At 43.3% G+C, this 27,905-nt stretch overlaps 1 protein-coding gene and 1 non-coding gene across 2 annotated transcripts in view; one reads left to right on the plus strand and one right to left on the minus strand.

The window, feature by feature from the left end:
• The first annotated feature begins 8,890 nt into the window (after positions 1–8,890).
• OLA1 (Obg like ATPase 1) overlaps positions 8,891–27,905 on the plus strand; it is a 185,255-nt gene continuing 166,240 nt past the window's right edge. Inside the window, exons 1-2 of the mRNA XM_049773463.1 lie at positions 8,891–9,071; positions 10,498–10,598. Of these exons, the coding sequence (XP_049629420.1) occupies positions 10,498–10,598 (101 nt within the window). The 5' untranslated portion in view covers positions 8,891–9,071. The remainder of the gene's footprint in view (positions 9,072–10,497; positions 10,599–27,905) is intronic.
• On the minus strand, positions 12,900–12,961 carry LOC126009921 (U7 small nuclear RNA). Its single transcript, XR_007496084.1, has one exon. It is a non-coding gene; the product is annotated as a U7 small nuclear RNA (small nuclear RNA).

Below are 27,905 nucleotides of genomic sequence, written 5' to 3' on the forward strand. Positions count from 1 at the left end.
GAGACACATACAGAAGCAACAGTATTGGGGCAGAAAGGAAAGAGAATGCATCTCTTTCTGTATCTTACTCCAAGAAAAAATAATTAGTCCAGAGAAACAGAGAGACAGTACATAGGGCAAGGTGCCTGCTTTACACACAGCTGGCCCAGGTTCACTCTATGACACCACCAGGAATGAATATTGAGCACAGAGTCAGGAATAATCCTGAGCACCCTGGGCAAAATTTGACAGAGAAAATGGGGTTACTCTTAGACCACTTTGCTCATCTTTGGTTGCCCAAGTATCCTGGAAGCAACTCCCCAAGTACAGAATCAGGACTAGTTCCCAAGTACTACCAGGTGTGACCCCAAACACCAAATACAAAAGATGATATTTTTAAACTCCCCAGTAGCCATGCTGATAAGATGCCATGATACAAGCAAGCCCTCACCCTTTGCTATGTAATGAACTAGAATTCATGAACATGAATTGGTCTGATTTAAGTGGAGTGTCCTTTTTTCTCTCACCATAAGACTTTGTATGCTTAATTACTCACAACCCAATTATATCAATATAAAATATATACTTATTGGGGTTAGAGCGATAGTGCAGTGGTCTGGCATTTGCCTTGCACATGGCTGACCCAGGATGAACCTTGGTTTGCGTCCCATATGGTCCCCCAAGTCAGGAGTGATTTCTGAGCGCATAGCCAGGAGTAACCCCTGAGCGTCACTGGGTATAGCCCCAAAACAAAACAAAAACAAAAATAATATACACTTATTGACACTACAGAAGACCATAAAATCAAGGCCAGATTTTTTCTGAAAAGTATCTTTAAAAGAAATAAAGAGTAAGCAATTATTGACATTATCTACTCCAAGAAAAGGAGTAGATAATGGCCATGTGGTCCTATAATCAGGAGCTCCGACTTCCTAGTTTCAGTCTAGTCCTCTTAGAGATCTGTCTAGTTTATTTTTAAAATTATTTTATTTATTTTAGACACTGTGCTTTACAGAGCAGTTAATAATACAGTATTTCTGGCATTCAATATTCCAACAATCCACCACCAATGTAACAGTTTTTCAACCCTGATCATCAATTTCTCAATCTCCCCACAGCCTGCTCCAATGCAGGTACAAATAATTTACTTAATATTTCTTGGTCCAACTAAATGGTAATGGAATTAAGGGGAAAAAATCTGCATTGAAAAAAATTTTGTGAACAATGTTATCTCACCCAATGGAGTTCCATGTCATTGTCTAAAGGTCTACTAAGCTCTATATTGCCAGTTGAGTGTTCTGTTGTTGATTCTACTTTTTGAATCTGTGATAATTTCACATCAAATTAGATGTATTAATACTAGAAAGTCACAATTAAAATTATGGAGGGGTCAGAGTAAAAGCACAGGAGGTAGGGCATTTATCTAGCACACAGCAGACCTGGGTTTGATCCCTGGCATCTATTATGGTCCCCAAACCTTCTAGGAGTAATTTTTGAGTGCAGAACCAGGAGTAACTCCTGAGCACTACTGGATGTAGTTCAAAAAGCAAAACAAACAAACAAAAAAACTGCAGGGGGATGTTCAGGACTTTGAGGATCTGTAGAGCTGGACTGATGTGTTCATATGGTGACAGGGTGGTTTGTAGAGGCCCTCAGAAGGGCCCCTGTGTGATCAGCTATAAGGTTGATATGCCCATGAGTTTTTCCTGTTCACTGAGCCTCTTTTTCAAGAGTAGATGAATCTGTCAACTCTGTCTAGATTCTGACCACGAACTCTGTGAAATAACCCCATGCTCTATCAAAAACTTCTGTTTTCTCCTGGAATTGGCTTGTAGTGAATTTCTGTCTCATAGGGCCAACCAATGGCTGCAGAGTGAAAGTAAAGAAGCCTTTACGCTGTCCTGAAGATTATTCATGTATGTTAGGGGAACACTGATTCCCTTGTTCCTCCTTTGTTTTTAAGTATTAAATGTTACTTTCTTAATAGATAGTGAGAAAAAATTACAACCATATTTAATGTATTAAAGGTTCTGAGGAGAGGGCAGAAGTAATAGTACAGCATTTAAGGGCATTTGCCTTGTACATGGCCAGTCTGAGTTAGATCCCTACCATCCCATATGGTTCCCTGAGCAAAGCCAGAGTAATTTCTTTTGGGGGGTATTTATTTATTTATTTATTTTGGGTTTTGGGTCACACTCAGCAGTGCTCAGGGGTTCCTCCTGGCTCTATGCTCAGAAACTCTCCTGGCAGGCTCGAGGGACCATATGGGATGCCGGGATTCAAACCACTGTTCTTCTGTATGCAAGGCAAACACCCTACCTCCATGCTATCTCTTTGGTCCCAGGAGTAATTTCTGAGACCAGGAGTAACCATCGGAGGGTGTAGTGCAAAAAAAAAAAAAAAAAACAAAAAAAAAAACAAACCACCCAAACAACCCCCCCACCCAAAAAAAAAAAACCTGGCCGTAGCGGTGGCACAAATGGTAAAGGCATCTGCTTTGCCTGCTCTAGTTTAGCATGGACTGCAATTCAATCCCCCAGCGTCCCATATGGTCCCCCAAGCCAGGAGCTATTTCTGAGTGCAGAGCCAGGAGTAACCCCTGAGCACCAGTGGATGTGGCCCAATAGCCAAAAAAAAAAAAAAAAAAAAAAAGAATTATAAAAACAAAAACAAAAATCAAGCAAACAGGAAGGTTTCTAAAAGGCTTTGATAAACCTGTTGCATCTCTCTAAGCAGCATTACCAAATGTGTGCATACTTTTTCACATGGTACCCAGAAAAAGCTCTTGGAACATGTAAGGCAACTCTTTGAAAGTTGCTATTAAATAATTTAGAAGTTTATTTTCCTCTAGTAAAAATCTTTTGAAAAGTGCTCTTTTTACCTCCTTTTTCTTAACAGCGATCATAAAGCAGCAACAATGACTTCAAACCCCCCCCCTCCAGACCAAAAATAGTAGTTCCAACAGAAGGAAAACATTGCTCCCAGCAGATGTCTCACTACCAAGAGGAAACCTAGAGGTAGAATTCACAGTTTTGTACTTCAGTTTACTCTGGATAGGAAAATGCTGAAGGAAAGAAAGAAGAAAGAAAGAAAGGGAGGGAGGGAGGGAGGGAGGGAGGGAGGAAGGAAGGAAGGAAGGAAGGAAGGAAGGAAGGAAGGAAGGAAGGAAGGAAGGAAGGAAGGAAGGAAGGAAGGAAGGAAGGAAGGAAGGAAAGAAAGAAAAGAAAGACAGGAGAAAATACTTTACAAATGCAGTGAAGAACATTTTCAAAGTATGGACTACAACTTACAGCTTTTCTTGAGTAGACCTTAAAACAGGGGTCTCGGGGCTGGAGAGATAGCATGGAGGTAAGGCCTTTCATGAAGAAGGTCATCGGTTCGAATTCCGGTGTCCTATATGGTCCTCCGTGCCTGCCAGGAGCAATTTCTGAGCATGGAACCAGGAGTATCCCCTGAGCACTGCCAGGTGTGACCCCCCAAAAAAACCCACAAAACAAAACAAAACAAAACAACAGGGGTCTCAAACTCAATTTACCTGGGGGCCACAGGAGGCAAAGTCAGGGTGAGGCAGGGCCACATAAGGGAATTCACACACACACACACACACACACACACACACACACACACACACACACACACAAAGTCCTCAAACATCATTATTTTTAATTATTTTTTAATAATTAGTTTTAATTATTTCTTCAGAACATGAATAGAACATTGAGTGAAGATCATGAACAGTTCTTCTGAACATGGCATTTTTTGCCTATTCCTTGCTGCCAGAGACTTGACAGCGCTTCTTCTCACAAATCTGAACCACATTTGGCTTTAGAGAGGAAGCAGTTGAGACCCTCAGTATGGCTTGAAGATGATCATCATTAAGTCTAGACCTGTACTTTGACTTATTGAAGTTCAATGTGGAGAATAACTATTCACACAAATATGTGCTCCCAAAAAGGCACATGGTGCGCTTGAACATTCGGGAAAGCTCAGGGAAGCTGGGGGGCAATTCTCTCAAAAATTGCCCATGCATGTCTGCTTTTCCACTAATCTCCCTGAACTTGGCTTTGAGATCAGAGTTGCATTGCAGGTCAATGAGCTCCATTTGAAGCACAGGAGGGGCATCTTGCACATCAAAGGAAAAGGGGTCCACAAAAGTTTGGAAAGTGGTTCTGTGCTTTTTGAAGTCTGCAAATCTGTGATCAAATTCCTTCTCTAGCTTAAAAATAGCATCAACATATTTCTCACCACTGAATGGTATGCCTGCATCCACAAGTTCCTTGCATGCTGGGAAATGGCAAAGGTTTGTCTGAGAGAGCTGGGATTTCCATCACACAAGTTTTGTGGAGAATGCTCTCACGTTGTCATAGGCAGCGCTGATAAGCTGCCCCAGGCCTTGTAGCATCTTGTTTAGTACATTCAGCTTATGTGTGATGTCAACAAGAAAAGCTAAGTCCATGAGCCATTTGTGATCACTCAACTCAGAAACAGCATTCCCATCCTTCTCCATGAAGGCTTTCACTTCTTCTCTCAACTCAAAAAATCTTTTCAGGACATTTCCCCTGCTGAGCCAATGTACCATGGTGAAATAGAGCACATCTCCATATTCTGACTCCATTTCCTCTAAAAAAAAAAGCGGGGAACCTCCTGTGCTTTAAGCCCCTGGATCTGATTTGGTTGATGCATTTCACAACAACAGACATCACATTGTCACACGGCAGGCATTTACTGCAAAGGGCCTGCTGATGGATAATGCAGTGAAAAGCAATGGCCTTCTCTACACCCTCCTCTTCAAGTTTTTTTGAACAAGTGCCACCAGTCCATTTTTCCTCCCTGTCATCGATGGCGCTCCATCAGTTATTATTCCAACAAACCTCTTCCATGGCTAACCTGCATTCTCAATGGCATCACACAGATGCCAAAATATCTCATTAGCAGTGGTCTGGCCATGCATTGGAATTACTGTGAGCAGCTCCTCTGTCAATTCAAAATTGCAATCAACACCATGGACATAAAGTGTGAGCTGCACAGTGTCTGTTATATCTGTGACCTCGTTAAGAGCAACTGAGTATGCATCAAAACATTTGGCTTTCTCACACAGTAGATGATAAATGTCACTTGACATGTCAGAAATGCGCTCTGTCACATTGTTGGCAGACAGGCTGATTTTGCTAAATTGACCTTTCTTTTCCAGACAGATAATACTTGCAGCCTGTAACATGCAATTTTTTTTTAACAAACTCTCCTTCTGTGAATGGTTTCCATGCCTTAGCAATAACTAACCATGTAACTAGCTTTGACTGATGCAATATTCTCTTTGGTTGCTTTCTTGAAGAAATCTTGTTGCCTCATTAGACATGCTTTAAGACTGGCAACCCGCTTGGCTCTCTCATTTCCTTAATATTTTGCACATTCCTCAGCATGTTTAGTTGAATAATGGCATTTCAAGTTGTATTCCTTGTGCACTGCAACTTTCTCTGAGCAAATAAGACATGTGGGGATGCCCCTGTGCTCAACAAAGAAATACTGCGTCTCCCACTTTTCTTGAAATTGTCTGTTGCTCGTCATCAATCTTTCTCTTCACTGCAGGCTTTGATGAAATCATGATGAAGGTATGACAAATCTAATTCTGTAATAAGCTTCTCTCCCTTAGGCCTCCGATAATGCAAGGGACGGCAGGCAGGAGCAGCGGAAATGACGTCTGCGCTAGGCACAAAGTATTCGCGATTATTTGCTTACCGAATATTTGCAATAAAATATCGCACTAGTAAGAAAAAATCGCAAAAAATCGCATTAAACATTTGTATACCCCGAACGGAACTGCTCTGGGTATGCGAATGATTAATGCAATTTTTTCTTACTAATGCAATTTTTATTGCGATTATTCGGTAAGCGAATAATCGCGAATACTGCCATATTTGAAGGCCGGCCGCGGGCCACGAGTTTGAGACCCTTGGATTAGATCCTGACTTCTCATGTGGTCCCCTGGGCACTGCCAGGAGTAATTCTTGAGTGCAGAACCAGGAATAAACCCTGAGCATTGCTGAGTGTGGTTCAAAAACTTAAACAAAAAAAGAATTGGGGTTGACTTGCATGCATGTAGCTGATATAGGTTCCATTCCCAGTACTCCATAAGCCCTGAGCAATGTTGGGTGTGGCTCATATTTCCCGCAAGGGGGAAAATAAAGAAAAAAGACTCTTGTGGATATCTACTATGTTATTAGCACCCAACATCTGTTTTATTAATACATGGTGGAGGAGGTTATATAGATAGGTCAGGGGTTAAGGTGACTGCTTTGTGCACCAGGACACTTGTTATAACATATAGTCCATCAGTACAGCCAGAAGTGAGTCCTGAGCACTGCTGAGGGTGGCTGAAACCCTCCTACCCTTATAAATTTATAAGTACAAGAATTGAGAGAGTATTAGATTGATAGAGTAAAACATAAATAGTACATATTTTTGGATGCTAATAAGAAAAAAGTCATAATCTAAATCAGGATGCCTGTGTCCTTTTAAAATTAATTTATCAGGGGCCGGCGAGGTGGCGCTAAAGGTAAGGTGTCTGCCTTGCAAGTGCTAACCAAGGAAGGACCGCAGTTCGATCCCCGGGCATCCCACATGGTCCCCCCAAGCCAGGGGCAATTTCTGAACGCTTAGCCAGGAGTAATCCCTGAGCAACAAACAGGTGTGGCCGAAAAAAACAAAATAAAATGAAATAAAATAAAATAAAATTAATTCATCAAATTCACTGAAAAATCTCTTTATCTTAGTAGGTTGCTCTCAAGGGCAAAGAAAATCTTAATAACATTTTATTATAACTAATGGCTTCGTTGTTGTTTATAAGGAGGAGCAACTAGAAAGAATTTTGGCTGAGAGCAAACATTCTTCCCTCATCTAGTTTTTGTTTCTTTTTTTCCGTTTGTTTGATTTTAGGCCACTCCCGGTGGTGCTCAGGGGTTACTCCTGGCTATCTGCTCAGAAATAGCTTCTGGCAGGCACGGGGGATCATATGGGATGCGGGGATTTGAACCAACTACCTTAGGTCCTGGGTCGGATGCTTGCAAGGCAAACGCTGCTGTGCTATCTCTCCGGCCCCTAGTTTTTGCTTCTTGCCATTGGTATGACTTCATCCAAATTTCATAGCCTTTTAGATATAGTTCTCCCATCTGTGAATTGTGACCGCAACCTACACAGTGTCACCATTTATAACAAATACTTGAATGTTGACTACAATTGTGGACATAAATGAACGATTCATTTGCAGGAAGTGCTCCTACGTGAATGAATGAAGTGAGATGTCACGAAGCCTTAATATCAATAGCCACCTTTAGCTTTTATTTAGATTTTGGGCCAAACCTGGCTGTGCTCAGGGCTGATATGGCTGCACTCAGGAATCATCACTTCTGCTGGCCTCATGGGTCCATAAGGGTTGCTGGGAGTCAAACACACGTGGACAGCATGCAAAGCAAGAGCCCTACCATTTATGACCCCTCAGCAACAGCCTTTTAAACTATAGACTAGACTTAGGGCCCAGTTGGTACAAAGTTTACCCATGTGACCTCAACTTATTCTCACAATAATCATCTAATTGGATGCCAACAGTCTCCTTTTATAGAGGAGCAATTGAAGCTCAGAGAACTTTGTTCAAGACCCTAATAGCCAGTAGAGGAATTCACACTAGAACCTACTTTTCCCAAAGACTGAATTTATTAACTACCCAGAGAAGTGGGAGAATTGACTCCATTAAATGCAATCTGGGAATCCAGGATGAGAAAAATAAAAGCGTTAATGATAAGGTGACAAAGAAATCATCAGATTATAAGATTATTATTAATATATTTATTACTTATCATAAGTCCCTTCTAATGTTTTTTCTTTTGTTTTTCTGGGTTACTCCTGGACGTTTTCTTGTTATTTTATTTTTTATAGTCACCGTGAAATGACAAAGTTATTCATGATTGTGTCTCAGGTGTACAATGTTTCAGCACTAGTCCCTTCATTAGTGTCCACTTCCCTCCTCCATTCACCATGTTTCCCACTAGTTTGCTTCTACAAGAGGCGCTTTAAAAAATTATATATAAAACTTTATATATTTAATACATACATATTTATATTTAATAAAATAAAAATAAATAATAAAATATCTATAAATATATTTGTATATTATATATAAATTATATGAAGCTTTATATTATTTGACACCCAGTTAGCTGATTATATTTTATATTTACTTTTAAATAAATTAATTATAAATAATATAAACAAATAAGTAATTTATTTTTTATTTAATAAAATAAAAATAAAATGAAATAATAAAATATCTATAAATATATTCATATATTTATTTTATATATTTATATAAAACTTTTTGCACAGTGGTTTACAGAACCATCAGGGCGATGCAAATCAACACAACAACGAGATATCATCGCTTCCGTCCTCTGAAAAGGACGTTTCACAGCTTCTCCCCATCTGGGATGTGTGGCTGGACCTAATAGGCAGAGACTGCAGCAGGTCCGGGCGATGGGCCAAAAGGACTCGTCAGGTCCTTGGCCGGCCAGGTCTGTCAGGGCGGGTGGGGCTGTGGAGCTACGCAAGAGCGACCCGAAAGTGCGCTGGGCGGGGCTGGGGAACCGCAGGCTCCGCGCTGAGTCCGAGAGGGTCACTGGCGCACAGCGAGAGGCGCGGGCGGAGAGCCCACCAGGCCGGGAAGGCAGGCCCACGTGCAGGGACCAGGCTAGACGCCGGCAGCCGCGACCACGTGTGCGCGAGAGGGGCGGAGCTCCTGCTCCGGGGCTGTAGGCCCCGCCCACCCTCGCAAGATCCCGCCTCCTACAGCCGGCCGGGCCAATGAGCGGAGGCGCACCGGGCATTCGGGGCGGGGCGAAGCGCGCAGCAGCCTGCGCGCAGGTGCGGGCGGCTCCCGGCCCGCCCATTCCGCCGCCGCCGCCGCCGTGCGTGCAGCTTGGCGGACGGGCTGGGCTGGGCTGGGCCTACGCGCTCTCCTCCTTCCACCCCGCCTCCCGCTGCCGGCAGAACCCGTCTCCCGCGGCCGCTGGTCCTCCCTCTTGTCATCGCGCACGCCGAGCACGGTGAGGCCCTCGGGAGGCCCGCGGGCGTGCTCCCTGTAAGGCTTGGGGCGCTCCAGGTCGCTGCCGTGTGGCCGGCCCTTGGCCCGGGCGAGCTCGCTTGGCTGGCACGCGGCGAGGGCAGCCGGCGGCGTGGTGGATGAAGGCGCTGGCCCTGGACTAGGACTAGGCCGCGCGTCCCTGGAGCGGGCCACGCCGCTGGCTGCCACACCCTGGGGATTGCCTCCCTGGGTCTGCACGGCCCCGTGAGCCGAGGGAGAGGGTGGAGAGGTTAGGGGGGACCCGCTTGGGTCCAGGAGGTTCCCCCCAGTGGCACCCGAGGTGGTCACCCCTCCTCTGACCTGGAGAGGCTTTGCTTAATTACTGCAACCTTGCTTCCGGGGCCTGTGCGGCTTCTGGCCCCCGACAGGTGAACCCCAAGAAGGGAGGTTCCCCGGCTGCTGGGCACATTTCTGGAGCCGGCTCTCTGTTGGGGGACCCTCAGGAAGTTGACCTGGATGAAGTCAGTAACCCAGGTGCTAGTTTTATGATTATCCTCTTTGAGTTTTACGTGCTATCGTTTTAGCTTGGATTAAATCGTGCACAGAGGAGTTTGGAAGCCAATGCTTAGCAGGGGCCGACCAAGTTTTCGTAGGACTGTGTAAAGGACGAGAAGCAGGGGGTTGATTTCTTTTAGGATTCGAGGTTCCCAAGGTGGTTCATGAAAGCTCTCATGAGTCCTAGGTGGAGACTGCATCGGATCCTTGACACCGGGTGATCATTCCTTCTCCTCCCCAGGAAAGATGGTGCTAGTAGGGGACACGGGAAAGGGCATATTGTTGTAGAGGAGGGGAATGGTTTGGTGGGAAAATGACGGGGTAACTCATGGCTGTAGATAGATATATATTTTTTGGTTGGAGTTATGCATTTCCTTTCTTTTGGATAGCCATATGTTAGGTTTAATAGTGCTTTGTGACCTCTCTGGATAGAGAGATATCTGGTGTCATATTTTCTGGTGTCATATATTTTTAGATCAGTCTTTGCAGCGTATGTTAATCTGGTAGTAAGCATGAGCTCTGTCTACAGAACTTTTTTTAAAAAAGTTTTGTTTTTGGGTCACACCAGCGGGGCTCAGGAGTTACTCCTAGCACTGCGCTCAGAAATTTCTCCTAACAGGTTTGGGGGGACCATATGGGATGCCTGGAATCGAACTGGGTTTCATTCTGTGTTGGCCTTGTGCAAGGCAAATATCCTATCCGCTGTGCTATCGCTCCGTCCCTTCATTTTTTATTTTTGTTGGAAGGTAATGTAGAACTTGGCTGTTTGTCAATTTTAGACTGGAAGTATATTTTATTATTGTTTGTTAATCTGTTTTATATGATAAAATGTGTTGTTAGCTCATGGTAATAGTTATATAGTTATACCACATATGCAATTTCTGTCATTTCAGATGCCCCCCAAAAAGGGAGGTGATGGAATTAAACCACCCCCCATCATTGGAAGATTTGGGACTTCATTGAAGATTGGTATTGTTGGATTACCAAATGTTGGGTAGGTAAATGTTGAACTTTTCCTGTATTTTTGTTGTAAATATTTTATTGTAAAAATGAAAACTCACGAGGTAATTTAAATAGAAGGAAAGAAACCAGGAAGCTGAAATATTAATGTGTTGCAAAATTGGGTCTTCCTTCCTTCCTTCCTTCCTTCCTTCCTTCCTTCCTTCCTTCCTTCCTTCCTTCCTTCCTTCCTTCCTTCCTTCCTTCCTTCCTTCCTCCCTCCCTCCCTCCCTCCCTCCCTCCCTCCCTCCCTCCCTCCCTTCCTTCCTTCCTTCCTTCCTTCCTTCCTTCCTTCTTTCCTCCCTCCCTTCCTTCCTCCCTCCTTCCCTCCCTCCCTTCCTTCCTTTTTGGTGTTGCTCAGGGGTTACTCATTGTAGTTCTGGGGGACTGAAATACAATGCTGGGAATCAAATCCAGGTGGACTCACTGCATGCAAAGCAAATGCCCTACCCTTATTTAATTTTTTTCTGTATACTATGTTGACATTTGAGTTACCTATATTTGTTTTGCTAAACTCAGGAAGTAAAAATGAGAGTTAAAACATTCAGTTAAGGGGCCGAGATATAGCACAGCGGTAGGGCCTTTGCCTTATACGTGGCCAACACAGGATGGACCCTTGTTCACTTCCCAGCATCCCATATTGTCCCCCGAGTCTGCCCGGAGCAATTTCTGAGTGCAGACCCAGGTGTAAACTCTGAGTGCCACCAGGTGTGACCCAAAAACCAACCCCCTCCCCCCAAACCATCCAGTTGAACTAGATCAATGGTTGTTGCTTTAAATTTAAACACTGCTGGGGCCGGAGAGATAGCATGGAGATAATGCGTTTGCCTGGCATGCAGAAGGACGGTGGTTCGAATCCCACCATCCCATATGGTCCCCAAGCCTGCCAGGAGCAATTTCTGAGCATAGAGCCAGGAGTAACCCCTGAGCATTGCCAGGTGTGACCCAAAACAAAACAACAACAAAAATTTAAACACTGTTGGGAGACAGAATTCAAGTAGAATCGTAGTACTTAAAAATTGATTTGGGCAGACTTGAAGATAGGCTGTCAATTAGGTTTCATGCCTAATTTGCTTCCAAAGCAGTTTAATTTTCATGTGGTACCCCAAACCTTGCTGGTTGCAGGCCTGGAGGGTTCTCAGTACTGCTGTAGTGACAGGTATACCCAGCACTGCAGGGCTCAAGTTGCATCCTATACCTGGATCCTTGCATTGAGGCACTGGAGTTAGGGTTGCCCATCATCTTCTGAATACTACTTAGGATCACCCCTGGCCCCCAAATGATTTTGGTACTAAACATATTTTGTATTTTCTGTTACTAGCTTTTGGATGTCATATAGACAGTACTTTAAAAAATAGTGGGGCCGGAGCAATAGCACAGCAGTAGAGCATTTGTCCTGCAAGCAACCCACCTGGAATAGATCTGTCTTCGATCCCTGGTATCCCATATGGTCATCCCCCGAGCCTTCCAAGAGCACTGCCTAATGTGGCCCAACCCTCCCCCCAAAAAAAGAAATAGTAAAGCCTAGTTATAAATCTGATTGGATTCTTGGGACTTAGCGATCAGATGGCTGACTTTTCAGTGGTGAAGGAGGTAACTGTTTTAAATTTAAGATCGGAAGTGTTCTCTAAAAGGGTATATCTATTACAGAGACTATATCTAAAATTTCTGTGAGCAAAAACTTAGATCTTGTAATGTTAAAAGTAAACAACTTATTTGCTAATAAGAGTGGTGAGAAAATGGGGCCTGAGTGATAGCACAGTAAGTAGGGCGTTTGCCCTTCACTCAGCTAACCCGGGTTTTATACCTGGCATTCCATATAATTTCCCCAGCTTGCCAGGAGTGATTTCTGAATGCAGAACCAGGTGTAATCCCCAAGTGTCGCTGGGTGTGGTCCATAATCCACCCAAAAAAGGAGTGGTGAAAAATTATATAAGATAGAAACCTGTACATATGCAACTTTGATGTTCATAGTCTTTTTTTTCCCCCTTATTGTCCCACTTTAATATCTTTTGTAGCAAGTTATAAAATATCTCAAAAGTGATAGTTTATTAATAGGAAACCGATCAGTGTGAACTTGTTAAGATCACAGAAGATATGCTGGCATGAGCTTTTGGCTTTTAGATGAGTGTCTAACAGGACAGTCTTGTTATTTTATGTGCTACTTGCCCCCACTACCACCACCCACCCCCACCCCCCCTTGTTTTTTTGGTAGTTGGGTCGGAGACCCAGCTGTACTCAGGACTTACTTCTGCACTTAGATCTCTTTTTTTTTTTTTTTTCTTTTTTCTTTTCTGGAGGCCTTCCGGTGGAGACCAGAAGGCCTGTTGGACAAATTCTAAAAGAGCTGTAACACTTGCACTTAGATCTCTTTTGGTGGGGATAGAACCCAGATCTGCTGCATACAAGGAAGCGCTCTACCCGTTATACTGTTTCTCCAGCTCTCAAGTGTTCCTTGGAATTCCTGGTCTTAGAGGTTGCTTATTGATTGTAGTGTGGTATGACAAGTAAGGCAGTTTTCAAATTCTTGTAATGTGAAACATGAACAAGTATGTTTGTCCTAATTTCAGTCTTTCTGGAGCTGGAGAGGTTTGCATTTTGAAGGGGTTTCCTGCTGTGATATAGGCTGCTTGCAAAGTAAGACTAAATAGAGAGTGGAAATATAAGCAAAACAAATAATTAAGCAAAGTACTGTAGGGTGCTGTCAGTAAACTTGAAAGCAAGATATGATTATTATGTATGTTGGCAGCTTTATGCACTCAGAAGTAAGGCATCATTTTTTGGAGTTTTTAAATTGCTTTTCATTCTAGAAATTACTGTAGTCCTTGTAATTTAATTTTTTTTAGTTAAAAATATATTTTTTTTTTGTTTTTTTGGACCACACCCGTTTGATGCTCAGGGGTTACTCCTGGCTAAGCACTCAGAAATTACCCCTGGCTTGGGGGGACCATATGGGATGCTGGGGGATCAAACCGCGATCCTTCCTTGGCTAGCGATCCTTCCTTGGCTAGCGTTTGCAAGGCAGACACCTTACCTCTAGCGCCACCTCACCAGGCCTAGTTAAAAATATTTTTAAATAAAAAATTTCCCCTCTTTTCTCTATGATGGTGCAGTGATGGGAGGTGGAGGTGCATGCACACTTGGTTGATGTGCATACACTGTGAGTTATATTGACTGAGGCTTGTGTGTCTGGTTGAGGTGCTTGCACTTAAAGTTGTACTTACTGTGGGTCATGCTCCTTTATTTATAGTTTCATGCTTTCTGAGGGTTGTACTGTTTAGTTGAGGTGCTTGTACAAAATCTGTCTTTAGTGAGGTCAGGAATTGTTGGTGGTTCTGGTGGTCTCAGGCAGAGCTGCCAGGATCACCTTGGGTGACACTAGGGAATTGATCTTGTGACCAGATGCTTGCAAGTCAAGTGACTTACAGCCCTTCTTTATTCTTTTAGACTCTACATTATGTCTCTTTGGGGAAGGGGTAGGGAATGTTTGAGCCATGTCTGGTTTGGCTTGTGAGCGACTCTGGTGGTACTTGGTTGGGGGCCCGTGTAGGATCAAATCCCAGTTAGCTTTATGCAAGGCAAGTGCTATACCCTATGTACTATCTCTGTGGCCTTTCAGTATGATATTATTTTATCATCATCATCATCATCATCAATCATCATCATCATTTTTGGTTTTTGGGTCACACCCAGCAGCGCTCAGGGGTTACTCCTGGCTCTGTGCTCAGAAATTGCTATTGGCAGGCTTGGGGGACCATATGGGATGCCGGGATTTGAACCACCGTCCTTCTTCCTGCAAGGCAGATGCCCTACCTCCATGCTATCTCTCAACCCATCATTATTATTTTTGTGTTTGGCTGTGTTCAATGCTTACGCTTGGCTCTGCTCAGGGATCACTCCTGGTGGACTCAACTATATGTTGTGCTACAGATCAAACCTAGATTAAGTTTCATATAATTTCTCACCACTCCTTTTTTTGGGGGGGGTGTAACTTGTGCAAGGCTGGTATCCAATCTCTGCTATCTCTCTGGCCCCCTTATACCCTTACTTACATTTTTATTTTGAATAGGGCTACTTTAAAATGGGCTTAACTGTTTACAGGTTTTTAGACATGAAGCGTCGTAAATTGATATAGGAAAATTACCTCTGAACATTTTATTGTGCAATTTAAAGGTGTGGTTTATGCTTTCATATTCAATAATCTTACCCCTCCACCCAGTTTTATTGAAGAACAATCTATATGTTGCAATGTGTATTCTGATGAGTTTTAGCTAGTGTGTTTGTAATACAGCAGATTTTGTGGAATGGTCTTGTATTACCTAACTACCTGGTAGGGTTCTTTATTAACAACACAATTTCTTTTTTTGCGATGCTCAGGGGTTACTCCTGTTACTACTGGTTTTGCGCTCAGAAATCACTCCTGGAGGGCCAGAGAGATAAGATGGAGGTAAAGCGTTTGCCTTGCATGCAGAAGGTCAGTGGTTTGAATCCCTTCATCCCATATGGTCCCCTGAGCCTGCCAGGAGTGATTTCTGAGCGTAGAGCCAGGAGTAATCCCTGAGTGCTGTCGGGTGTGACCCAAAAACAAACAAACAAAAAAAAAATCTCTCCTGGCTCTGGGGACCATATGGGATGCCAGGGATCAAACCTTCGACTGTCCTGGGTCAGCCATGTGCAAAGCAAATGCCCTACAACTGTGCTACCACTTCTGCCCAACAACACAAATTTTATCATAAGTGAGAAAAGGACTTATTGGGCGCTTACGAGACCAAGCCCCACACCAGGCCATTGGGAAGAGTGGAGCCAGGGCGGAATTGGCAGAAGGGAGTCAGTACAGAGCTCATGCATGCTCTGGACTTCTGGATGTTTCTCCTCCACTGTTGCCTCTGTGGTTATTGCACTGTTGCCTCTGTGGTTATTGAGACTTCTGTGTAAGCAAATCCCACTGGGTTTATTTACCTCTTGAAGCATTCTCAATCGACAGATTGTGCAGAGAGGGTAGTTTTCCAAAATTTAGGACATTTAGTACAGACACCATGCCAATACCTTTTTGTTTGTTTTTTGGACCACACCTGGTAGTTCTCAGTGGTTACTCCTGGCTCTGCACTCAAATCATTCCTGGCAGGCTCGGGGGACTATATGAGTGCCTGGGATCAAACCTGGTTTGGCTGTATGCAAGGCAAACAAATGCCTATCTGCTGTACTATCATTACAACAACCCAGGAATCTTTTGAGGGACCAGAGAGACAGCATAGAGGCTAAGGTGCTTTTGTTTTGCATGTGACTGATCCTGGTTTGATCCCTAATGTTGCATCATCCTCTGAGCATCACTAGGCAGCCCTGTACGTCTGAGTACTGCTGGTAGGCCCAGCACTGCATCCTTGGCTCAGGCCTTCTGAGTGTCACTTGGGAGTTCCTCCTCCCCCCTTGGGAGTCTCCTCCTCCCTTAAGAATCTTGGTTTTTTTTTGGGGGGGGAGGGGTTACACCTGGCAGTGCTCAGGGGTTCCTCCTGGTTCTACGCTCAGAAATTGCTCCTGGCAGGCTTGGGGGATGCCCATGTGGGATGTCGGGATTTGAACCACCATCCTCCCGCATGCAAGGCAAATACCCTACCTCCATGCTATCTCCCCAGCCTCTCGCGTTTGTTTTTTAGACTTTTTTTCCATTGTTTGTTTCTTTAAGCTTTTTTTTATTGGCTGATATTTTGTAATTATAATACTGTTTTCTATGCACAAAATTATTCCAGTGCCATACCTATCACCTATCACTACTTCTTTCTACTCAGGACCCCAATGTCTCTCCCTTTCAGTCTCTCACTCCCAAATAATTTTTTTGCCTTTGGCCCTTTGTTGCTGCTCTGCTAAGTTATATATAAGTCTCACATAAGAGAAGAATATCTTGGTTTTTAGAGAGCTGGGTGAATATGAATGGAGAGGTAAGATAGCAGGTAAGGCACTGCTGACTTGGTTTCAGTGCCCAGCACCACGTTTCCCTAAGCACTAGAGCAGAGCCAAGAGTAAGCCCTGAGTTCTACCTGATGTGGCCCTTTTGTGGTTTCCCAACCTAAAAAAGGACTTAATCTTTAGTATGCCTGAGACTGATTACCTAGAAACCCAGAGGTAAAATCTGTAGCTATCAACAGCTGAAATTTATTGAACACTTACTGTATACAAATCACTATCCTTGTGCTCTATGTGTATCATCTAATTCATTTAGCTGCTTAAAAGCCCTTTGCCTCCTCCCGTTATAAGTTAAATTTAAAAAAGTAGTATATTGTTCGTGTTTATTATTATTTCTAGTAGGGTATAATGAACTTAGTAGGCACACTTTTGTTTCTTCGCATTGGTGTGTGTTGGTTTAGTAATGAAGTGCTTTCATGGCTGCTTTTTTGGTTTGTTTTGATTTTAGGGACCATATGAGATGCTAGGCCACCGCAGGCCAGCTCGGTGCAAGGCAAATGCCTTACCTGGCATACTATCTTCTCCCACGCCCTTAATGACTGTCTTTAATGAAGCAGATATAATATCTGTAGTTCTTTCTAGTTCTTTTTTTCCCGTTGTAGTTCTTTTTTGAGGAATTGCCTGTTCATTTCTTCTCCCCATTTTTTGGTGGGATTAGATTTTTTGGGCCACACCTGGTGACACTCAGGGATTCCTCCTAGCTACGCGCTCAGAAATCCCTCCTGGCTTGGGGGACCATATTGGACGCCGGGGGATTGAACTGTAGTCTGTCCTAGGCTAGCGTGGGCAAGACAGATGCCTTACCGCCTGCGCCACTGATGTTTTTTGTTCTTGTTAAGTTCTGTTAGTAAATTGTTTATCTTAGATATTAGCCCCTTATCTGATGGGTATTGGGAGAATAGTTTCTCCCATTCTGTGGGTTGCCTTTGTATTCTAGTCACTATTTTCTTTGCTTCTCAGCTTAATACAGACCCATCTGTTTATCTCTGCTTCACTTGTTTATATAGTGGTGTTTCCTCCTTGAAAATGCCTTAGTCTCAATATCACAGAGAATTTTACCTACATGTCCTATATATCTTATGGTTCTGGATCTGATATCAAGGTCTTTAATCCATTTGGATTTGACCTTTGTGCATGGTGTTAGATGGAGATCTGAGTTCACTTTTTTGCATGTGGCTGACCAGTTGTCCCATCACCATTTGTTGAAGAGGCTTTCCTTTCTCTATTTTGCATTTCTTGCCCCTTTAAGATTCATTGATTGTATGTCTGGGGAATATTCTCTGACTACTCAGGTCTATTCCACTGATCTGAGGGTCTGTCTTTATTCCAATACCAAAGAAGAACTACAAGTGGCCAAAAGACACATGAAAAAATGCTTCTCATCACTAATCATCAGGAAGATGCAAATCAAAACAACAACGAGGTTACCATTTATGCAGCAGACTGTCACACATCACAAAAAATAAGGACAATCAGTGCTGGCCGGGATATGGAGAGAAAGGAACTCTCATTCACTGCTGGTGGGAATGCTGTCTAGTCCAGCCTTTATGGAAAACAATATGGAGATTCCTCAAAAAACTGGAAATTGAGCAAAAATGCCTTCTGCACGCCTATATTCATTCCAGAAACTGGAAACAACCCAGATGCCCAACAACAGATGAGTGGCTAAAGAAACTGTGGTACATATACACAATGGAATTATGAAGCTGTCAGGAAAGATGAAGTCATGAAATTTTCCTATACATGGATGAACATGAAAACTATTATGCTGAGTGAAATAAGTCAGAGGGAGAGAGATAGACACAGAGTAGTCTCACTAATCTATGGGATTTAAGAAAAACAAAAGACATTATTGTAATAATGCCCAGAGACAACAGAGATGAGGGCTAGAAGAACCGGCCCATGGAATGAAGTTTACCACAGAGTGGTGAGTTCAACTAGAGAAATAACTACACTGACAACTGTCATTACAATGTGAGTGAGAGAAATAGAATGCCTGTCTTGAATAAAGAGGGAAGTGGAGAAGGAGGGAGATGGGGACATTAGTGGTGGGATGTTGCACTGCACTAGTGAAGGGGAATGTTCTTTTGTTTGTTTGTTTTTGTTTTTGTTTTTTTGGGCCACACCCGGTGGCACTCAGCGGGTTATTCCTGGTTCTCTGTTCAGAAATCGCTCCTGGCAGGCACAGGGGACCATATGGGATGCTGGGATTTGAACCACTGTTGATCCTGGGTTGTTCGCTTGCAAGGCAAACACCCTACCGCTGTGCTATCTCTCCAGCCACAAGAGTGTTCTTTTTTTATAACTTAAACCCAACTACAAACATGTTTGTAATCATGGTACTTAAAGATGTTAATGAAAATAAAATAAAAAGGCAAATTAAATAAGAAAGAACATCAAGTCATGAATAGGAAGACGATTTCTAGATTTGTTTTGCTTTTATTTACTTAGCTCTTCTGTATCTATGTCAGGATGAGGTTTGGAAGCTGTTGGGAGAACTGTTTTTTGGGGGGGTTGGTCTAGGGGGTCCTTCAGGGCTATACTTAGCTGTGCTGAGGTGGGGGGGTTAGACCTGTGTGTCAGGGATTGAATTTAGGGCTTAACATATTGAACCCAGGACTTGAGACTCATTCCTGGCTTCTACTTTAATACCTAAATAAATAAATAAATAAATAAATGTAAGAATAGAGTTTATTTAAGACTAGTATAAGTGAGACCGGAGAGATAACATGGAGGTAAGATGTTTGCCTTTCATGCAGAAGGTCATTGTTTCGAATCCCGGAATCCCATATGGTCTCCTGAGCCTGCCAGGAGCAATTTCTGAGCATGGAGCCAGGAGAAAACCCTGAGCGCTGCCGGGTGTGACCCAAAAACCAAAAAAAAAAAAAAAAAAAAAAGACTAGTATAAGTGGCAGATGGTAGAGATTTTCCTACATACTCACTGTCTTTGCACATCTGTAGCTCTACTAACACATCACCAATGGTCTCTGCCAGAATGGTACATGGTCATCATGGAGGAGCCTACACTGAAACATCATTATCAACTCGTCTGTAGCTTGGATTCACTCATGGTGTTGCTTATTTTGTCGTTTTGGGCAAATTGATAATATTATCATAGTATTATTGGGAATATTTTCACTATTCTAAGAATCTCTGTGCTCTACTTACTAACCCCTATCCTTGAATAATCTTTTTTCACTGTCTTAGTAGTTCTATTTATTTTAGAACGTTAAAATTCTAAAAAAGCTACACATAATTGGCCTTTTTCTGTTAGTAATATGCAGTTGATTTTCTTTACAGCTTCAAGAGTAGATTTTTTTTCTTTTTTCTTTTTTTTTGGTTTTTGGTTTTTGGGCCACACCCGGCGGTGCTCAGGGGTGACTCCTGGCTGTCTGCTCAGAAATAGCTCCTGGCAGGCACGGGAGACCATATGGAACACCAGGATTCGAACCAACCACCTTTGGTCTGGATCGGCTGCTTGCAAGGCAAATGCCGCTGTGCTATCTCTCCGGGCCCACAAGAGTAGATTTCTTTATAGTGGCAACATTTCCATTATTTGGATGCTCCATTGTTTTTTCCCTGAAGGATAACTCCATTGCTGGCCAAGTTTTGGCAGTTATTATTAAAAGTGCCATAAGTGTTCACATGCAGATTTATTATTATTTTGTACTGTTATGCTTAGGATGTACTTCTATTTCTGTGTTCAGGGATCACCCCGGTGGCCTCAGGGGACTGTATATGGAATCTGGGATTGAACCTTGTTGGCCATGTGCAAAGCAGGTACCTTACCCGCTGTACTCTTTCCAGCCTGACATTGATTATTAATAACATTTTATATTTATTTATAGTGCTCAGAGGTTACTCATGTCTCTTCACTTAGGAATTACTCCTGGTGAGCTTGGGGGACCATATGGGATGCTAGGGATCCAACCCTGGTCAGCTGCATGCAAGGCAAATGCTCTACCCTCTGTACAGCCTGAACAATTAAATTTCATTTCGTTTTTTTCCCCCATCCTCTTCCCTTTGTTGTTGATGCTTCAGTGACAGGTATCATAACTATTCTTGGTTGTGGTGCTACCTGGGATCCCATCCCAGGCTGTGGTGCTCACACTGCTGCTGAGGTTTGTGCTCCTTTACTTAGCATTGGAGCTCAGGCACATGCTCACCGGGTCTCACACTCTTAGCTGAGGCCCAAACTTAAGGTTTGTGCTTACTGGGTTGCTGTGGTTGGTACACAGCCATGTGCTTGCCAGGAATCACTTTTCATGATTCTGGTGCTCACCTTTTTTTTGTTGTGGTTTCTACCAGGAGTCAGACATCCCTCCGTGTGGTGCCAACACACACCTGACTGCAGAGGGGCTGCAAAATGCATGAATTGAGAAGATGGGCCCTCAGCAGAGCTGCCTGGAGGCATAGTCTCATTTTGGCTACTAGTGGTATAGACTTCTGGCCCTGCACTTGTGAGGTAGGAGCTCTAAGCCACTGTGCTAGGCCCAAGGTACAGGTTTTGGTTTGATGTTAGTTTTCACCTCATCTGGGTTAAAAATCACATCGACCTGCTCAAAAGAGACTTCCCTTAACACTGAGAAGACTTAACAACAACAATGATCTGCTTACAGGACAGGGCTCCCTGCATTGCCCTTTAATGGTGAGGTGAAACGAGAGGACGCTCCACATCCTGACTTCAATGTAGGATATGCAGGTTCTAGGATCTTTAATACAGAAACATGATACCAACAACAGAGACTGTGTGAAAAGTTTGTTGGCACTACGGACAATGGCTTGGATTGGACGATCTAGCTTGCCTGGAGCCTACAGTTGGTCGTATGCCAGGAAACTTCAGGGGTAGGGTCTCTTTGTATTTAGGCCAAGGTTATTCCTTTCCATGCCCCTCATATTTTGGTGGGCCTATGCAAACAACAATTGCTACTCTAACACCGTTTTTACTGTGCTCCTTTGACTCTAATCCTTAAAAAAAAAAACACCTAAAATTTGAGGTTAACTTAAGCTAATATGCATGCATGTACATGGAAATGTAAAAAATACTATGCCTCTAATGTTTAAGGAGTTACATAAGTTTTATGGCTTTAGATTGCCTTGTGTGCTGTTAAGAAATATTACAATGTGTTACAATCTGGGGACTTGAGGGACAAAGTAATTGTACATGGATTCTGTTTTATTTATCTTAATGTTCTTTGGCTGAAAGTTCAAAGTTAAGATATCAGCAAGGGGACTTCTTCTGAGAATTATGTTATGGGTGATTGTCCTTCCACTGTAACTTTACCTTGTCCTTTTTCTTTGCATCTTTGTTCTCATAATTAAAAATAAAAAAATTAAAAAAATCAGAGGCAGAGATGATGGACTATATGGTAAGAGCATGTCTTTTCCTCAGAAAGTTGTTAAGTGGCTGTTTCATTTTCTGTATCTTTTTTGGTGAAGTGACTCATTTTAAAACTATATTTCTTGTGAGTGAGTGTTTCTCCTCCTCACCCCCCACCCCCAATGATTACTCCTGGTAGTTCTCAGGGGACCATGTAAGATGCTAGGGATTTAACATGGGTTGGCCACTTGGAGGGCAAGAGCCCTACCTGTTGTACTATTGCTCTAGTCTATTGTTTTCTTAATACTGGATTTTGAGAGTTCTTTGCATGCTTTGAATGTTTTTATGTATGTTCTTTGCAGTCTTTATCACTTGTCTTCTGCAGGGGCATTTTTTTTTTTTTTTTTTTTTTTGCCTAGTCTGTGGCTTGTTTTCTCATTTCTCTTCAATCCTTTGCAGAGCAGAAAGTATTTAATTTTAATGAAATTCAGTGTAGGTACTATTCATGCCTTTGGTGTTGTATCTAGAAGGTCTTCATCATACCCAAGACTAACTAGGTTACCTAAATCTAGGCAGAGCCTCACACTTTCAGGGGAAATTACTCCACTGACAAATTACATAGCTTTATTCCTAGCTCTGTAGTACATGTTGAGTTAATTTTTGTAAGGGCATACCTTCTATATCTAGACTATATTTTAATTATTTTGGCATATGAAACACTCAGTCACTGTAGAACCATATATTGAAAATATTGTTATTACTTTGTTGACTTCTCTCGGGAAATCCCTTTTTTGGGGGGTGTTCGGGTCACCTGTGGTGGGGCTCAGAGGCCACTCTGACAGTACTTGGAGGCCCATATGTACTGAATAAGTTTGAGCTGGAATTGGCCATGAGCAAGAGTAGCATTTTTTGTAACCCTTGAACTATCTCTCTTGCCCCTCTATGCTTCTTAATTTCATTTTATTCACTGGATTTTGGGCCACACATTGGTGCTCAGTGGATTTTATGCAGTGGTGTGAGGTATTATTACTCCTTTGGTGCTCAGGGACCCTGTGCAGTTCAGAGGATTAAACCAGGGTCTGCTGCATGCAAGGGAAACTAGGGTCTTAATTTCTCTGGCCCATATCCTGTACTTACTAGCATTTCATGGAACTACCACTACGTGAGCTGGCATTACATTAAATTGAGAGAACCAGAAAAATCCAGATAGCCTTGCTTTTGTTGTTTTGTTTTGGTTAGGGTTGTGGTGTTTATATGGGGTGGTGAGCTCTGGGGTGAGAGCAGCAACGATGAGACTCCTGAATACACTGCTCACCATTTTTTCTTTTTTTGGTTTTTGGGCCACACCCGGCGATGCTCAGGGGTTACTCCTGGCTGTCTGCTCAGAAATAGCTCCTGGCAGGCACGGGAGACCATATGGGACACCGGGATTCGAACCAACCACCTTTGGTCATGGATCGGCTGCTTGCAAGGCAAACACCACTGTGCTATCTCTCTGGGCCCTCACCATTTTTTCAGACCTCAGCTTTAGGGCTGCATTTGCTCCCATAGCCATATGGGATGGATTACTTTTTTTTTTTTTTTTTTGGGCCACACCCAGCGATGCTCAGGGGTTACTCCTGGCTGTCTGCTCAGAAATAGCTCCTGGCAGGCACGGGGGACCATATGGGACACCGGGATTCGAACCAACCACCTTTGGTCCTGGATCTGCTGCTTGCAAGGCAAACGCCACTGTGCTATCTCTCCGGGCCCGGGATGGATTACTTTTCAGTCAGCACATTTTCAGCCTCATCTGCATTAAACTTGATCAAGTCCCACTTTTTGAGATGTTCTTACAGTGGCTAAGGAACTTGAGCTGCACAGTGCCTCAGTAACATGCCTCTTGTTCTGCAATTCGGTGTGGGTGTGGATGAAAAGAGGATTTGAATCTCATGCAGGCTGGCCACTATGGTGTGAGGCTTTCCAAAGGCATCCTGCATATACCTTTTTGGAGCCAGCATGTGAGCAAATGTGAATGTCCATGGCAAAAGACTGTTTGCAAGGTTCTTTGGAATAGTCCATGCAAGCTGGAAACCACTTTTTGTTTTGTTTTGTTTTTTGGGTCACACCCGGCAGTGCTCAGAAATTGCTCCTGGCAGGCTCGAGGGACCATATGGGATGCCAGGATTCGAACCACCATCTTTCTGCATGCAAGACAAATGCCTTACCTCCATGCTATCTCTCCGGCCCCTGGTTCTGCCTTTTAGCTTTTTCATTTCTGTGCTCCAGCTGTGTTCTGGAGTCTGGCCCACATTGCTGAAAGTACTTGGTTCAGCAGGTGTGGCAATGCTTAGCTGAGGTTGTGCTGCTTGCACCCTGTACTGGGGCCTCCAGTGCCACACCCATCAGGTGCTTGGGGGCTGTCATTCTGGATCCAGTGGCATTGGGGAAGTTCACATTCAGACTGTTGGTTTCATTCAGCTCTTTGAGTTATCTCCTCCCTGATCCCGAGGCATTTTTTTTTCTGATGCATAAGTGTGAACTTTGTGATTCTAGACTACCCTGTAGACTCTTTTTTGAAGTCATCAGTTTCCCCAGCTTTTTTCCTCCCCTTCTCACTGTTTGGCAGTCCGATGGGTGTGGCCTTCACCCTTTGGGTTCAGTGTGTTGTAATTCCTGGCAGCTGGTTCTCCAAAAGCTCAAAGGACCAGACTGCTTTGGTCTGTGTCTCTTGGGGGGACTTTTTCCTGCAAGCTGCCACACCATATTTTTCTGCTCATATATCACTGTCCAGATGTAGTTGCCAGCAAGACATTATTTTATTTATTTGCGGGAAAGGCATGCAGACTGTATTTTGACGACCATATATTCAGTTTTTATTATCCTGAAAGGACAGAATGGGTATTGGCGGATGAGGATGCCCACTACTCTGTGGCCCCAGGGCTATTATTTGTCTTAATTAGTTGATGCTTCTGGGAATGCTCTTTAGTGGTTCTGAGAACTTCTTTGCAGTCTGCCAGAGACTAAACTGCATTCTTTAAAAGTATTTATTGTTGAGTAGAAATGTTGTAGGAAAGGCTAAAAACAAAACACACCAAAAAACACCCAAAACAAAACACATCAAAACCAAAAAAACAACTCAAACAAGGTAATTTTGTTCAGTGTTTTAGTTTTGTAGCAAAGGACTAGCATAACTAGCCACCATAACTGCATGGTGGCTGGTCTTGCTTGGGCTCCTCCTGTGGTTATAGTCAGTCTGTCTAGTCAGGTCAGGGGTAGCTGGAAGTCAGTGGCAGTTTGTGCTTTTTCCCCTGCATTTTTTCTCTCTAGTGATCACAGTCTCATGCTTCTTTATCACATGGCGTGGTTAGATTCCAAGAGTTAAAACACAACTGCAACATCACACTTGCATCTAAATCTTTTAGCTAAAGAATGTCAAAGGAGCAGCCTAGAGATGGTATGAGTGGACTCTGTTTGATGGAAGAAGAGGCAAGTGAAACAGCCTACTACCATGTGATGTTTCAAAATGGTTATTCTTATTTATAGTGCTAGGATTTTCCTTCCTTCCTTCCTTCCTTCCTTCCTTCCTTCCTTCCTTCCTTCCTTCCTTCCTTCCTTCCTTCCTTCCTTCCTTCCTTCCTTCCTTCCTTCCTTCCTTCCTTCCTTCCTTCCTTCCTTCCTTCCTCCCTCCCTCCCTCCCTCCCTCCCTCCCTCCCTCCCTCCCTCCCTCCCTCCCTCCCTCCCTCCCTCCCTCCCTCCTTCCTGTCCACACCCGGCAGTGCTCAGGGTTTACTCCTGGCTCTATGCTCAGAAATCGCCCCTGGCAGGCACAGGGGACCATATGGGATGCTGGGATTCGAACCTCCATCCATCCTTCTGCATGAAAGGCAAATGCCTTACCTCCATGCTATCTCTCCTGTCCCTAGTGCTAGGATTTTTAACAGTTGCAGTCGTTCTTCCTCCTCATAAACATTGGTTATTACCATTTTTTCTTCCTGACCATACTTGTGTGTTTCTCATTGTTATTTTGCTTATCCTTAAGAACCAGTGATTTAGGGCACTTTCCCATATGTTTAGTTAATATATTGTGAAAGGTGGGCTCTCTCAATTTTTAAAAAATATTTTGGGCTACATATGGCTTACTTCTAAATCTCTGCTCAGGGACCACTCCTAGTGCTCAGGGAACCTTATGCAATGCAGAGAGGATCAAATTGGGTTGGCCATGTTATTAAGCTGGCTCCTTAAACCTGGGACTATAGTCTCAAGTCCTGGATCTATATTTATTTGTTTATTTTTGATTTTTGGGTCACACCCGGTGGTGCCTGTGGGTTACTCCTGGCTCTGTGCTCAGGCAGACTCGGGGGTGGTGGCGGTGGGGACTGTATGGGATGCAGGGATTCGAACCAGGGTTCGTTCATCCTGTGTTGGCCACGCCACGTTCTAGGTAAATACCCTACTGTTGTGCTATCGCCCTGGATTTTTGTTCTTTTTTTGTTTTGTTTTGTTTTGGTTTTGGTTTTTGGGTCACACCTAGCAGAACTCAGAAATTGCTCCTGGCAGGCTCAGGGGACCATATGGGATGCCAGGATTTGAACCATCATTGGTCCTGGATTGACTGCATGCAAGGAAAATGCCCTACCACTGTGCTATCTCTCTGGCCCTGGATCTTTATTCTTTTTTTTTGGATCTTTATTATTAACAAATTGTATTTTTAAATTTAGGAAGGTAGCTATACTCCTAACTATACCACCAATGCCACTGTGTATTTTTATTGAAATATATATATATATATTAGGTTTTTTTTTTTTGGTTTTTGGGTCACACCCAGCAGCGCTCAGGGGTTACTCCTGGCTCTAAGCTCAGAAATCACTCCTGGCAGGCTCGGGGAACCACCGACCTTCTGCATGCGAGGCAAACACGTTACCTCTATGCTATCTCTCCGGCCCCAAATATATATAGATTTGTTTATATTGAAATACTTTCTTTTTTTACTGTGTATTTTTAAATTTTGGTCATGGATATTATTTCATGCTGCTAAACTTTTTCTTAGCATATACATACCATTTTTGAGGTGGGTTTCTTTTTGTTTGTTTTTTGTTTTTGGATCACACCAGCAGCGCTCAGGGGTTACTCCTGGCAGGCTCGGGGGACCATTTGGGATGCTGGGATTTGAACCACCATTCTTCTGCACGCAAGGCAAACACCTTACCTCCACACTAGCTCTCCAGCCCCATTTTTTTGAAGTGTTTTTACACAAATTTCAGAAATAGCAACAACAACAACAAAAAAAAATAGCAAAAATAGCAAAAATAGTTTGTAGGGGCCAGAGTGATAGCACAGTGGGTAGGGCATTTGCTTTGCACTTGGCCTACCTGGGTTCAATACCTGGCATTCCATATTGTTCTCTGAGCCTGCCAGGAGAGATTTATGAGCACTAAACTAGAAGTAATCCCTAGGGACAGCAGGGTGTGGCCCCAAACACCCTCCCCAATTAGTAGAAATCCCTATATAAACTGTATACCAGTACTGGAGAGAGAATTCAGAGATCTGGAGTACTAACTTTGCATGCAGAGCCCTGAGTTTGATCCTTGTCACCACATGGTCCCCCAAGGACTATTGGGTATCACCTTAAAATAAGAAAACCCAAATATGGGCCCGGAGAGATAGCACAGCGGCGTTTGCCTTGCAAGCAGCCGATTCAGGACCAAAAGTGGTTGGTTTGAATCCCGGCGTCCCATATGGTCCCCTGTGCCTGCCAGGAGCTATTGCTGAGCAGAGAGCCAGGAGTGGGTGTGCTGGGTGTGGCCCAAAAACCAAAAAAAAAAAAAAAAAAAAGAAACCCCAAAAAGAATTATGCTTCACTTCCCAAATCTTTCTTCTTTATATATATATCTTTATTATTAAAAAAAAAATGCCTTTCTCTGCCTCTTTATCTCTCTTACAGTCTTATAAATGCCTGAAGTCAATGTTTGACATAACTATGGCCACTTGGCTTTTTTGTTTGTTTGTTTTGGTTTTTGGTTCACACCCGGCAGTACTCAG

Source organism: Suncus etruscus, chromosome 5 (assembly GCF_024139225.1).
Source record: "Suncus etruscus isolate mSunEtr1 chromosome 5, mSunEtr1.pri.cur, whole genome shotgun sequence".
Classification (NCBI taxonomy): domain Eukaryota; kingdom Metazoa; phylum Chordata; class Mammalia; order Eulipotyphla; family Soricidae; genus Suncus; species Suncus etruscus.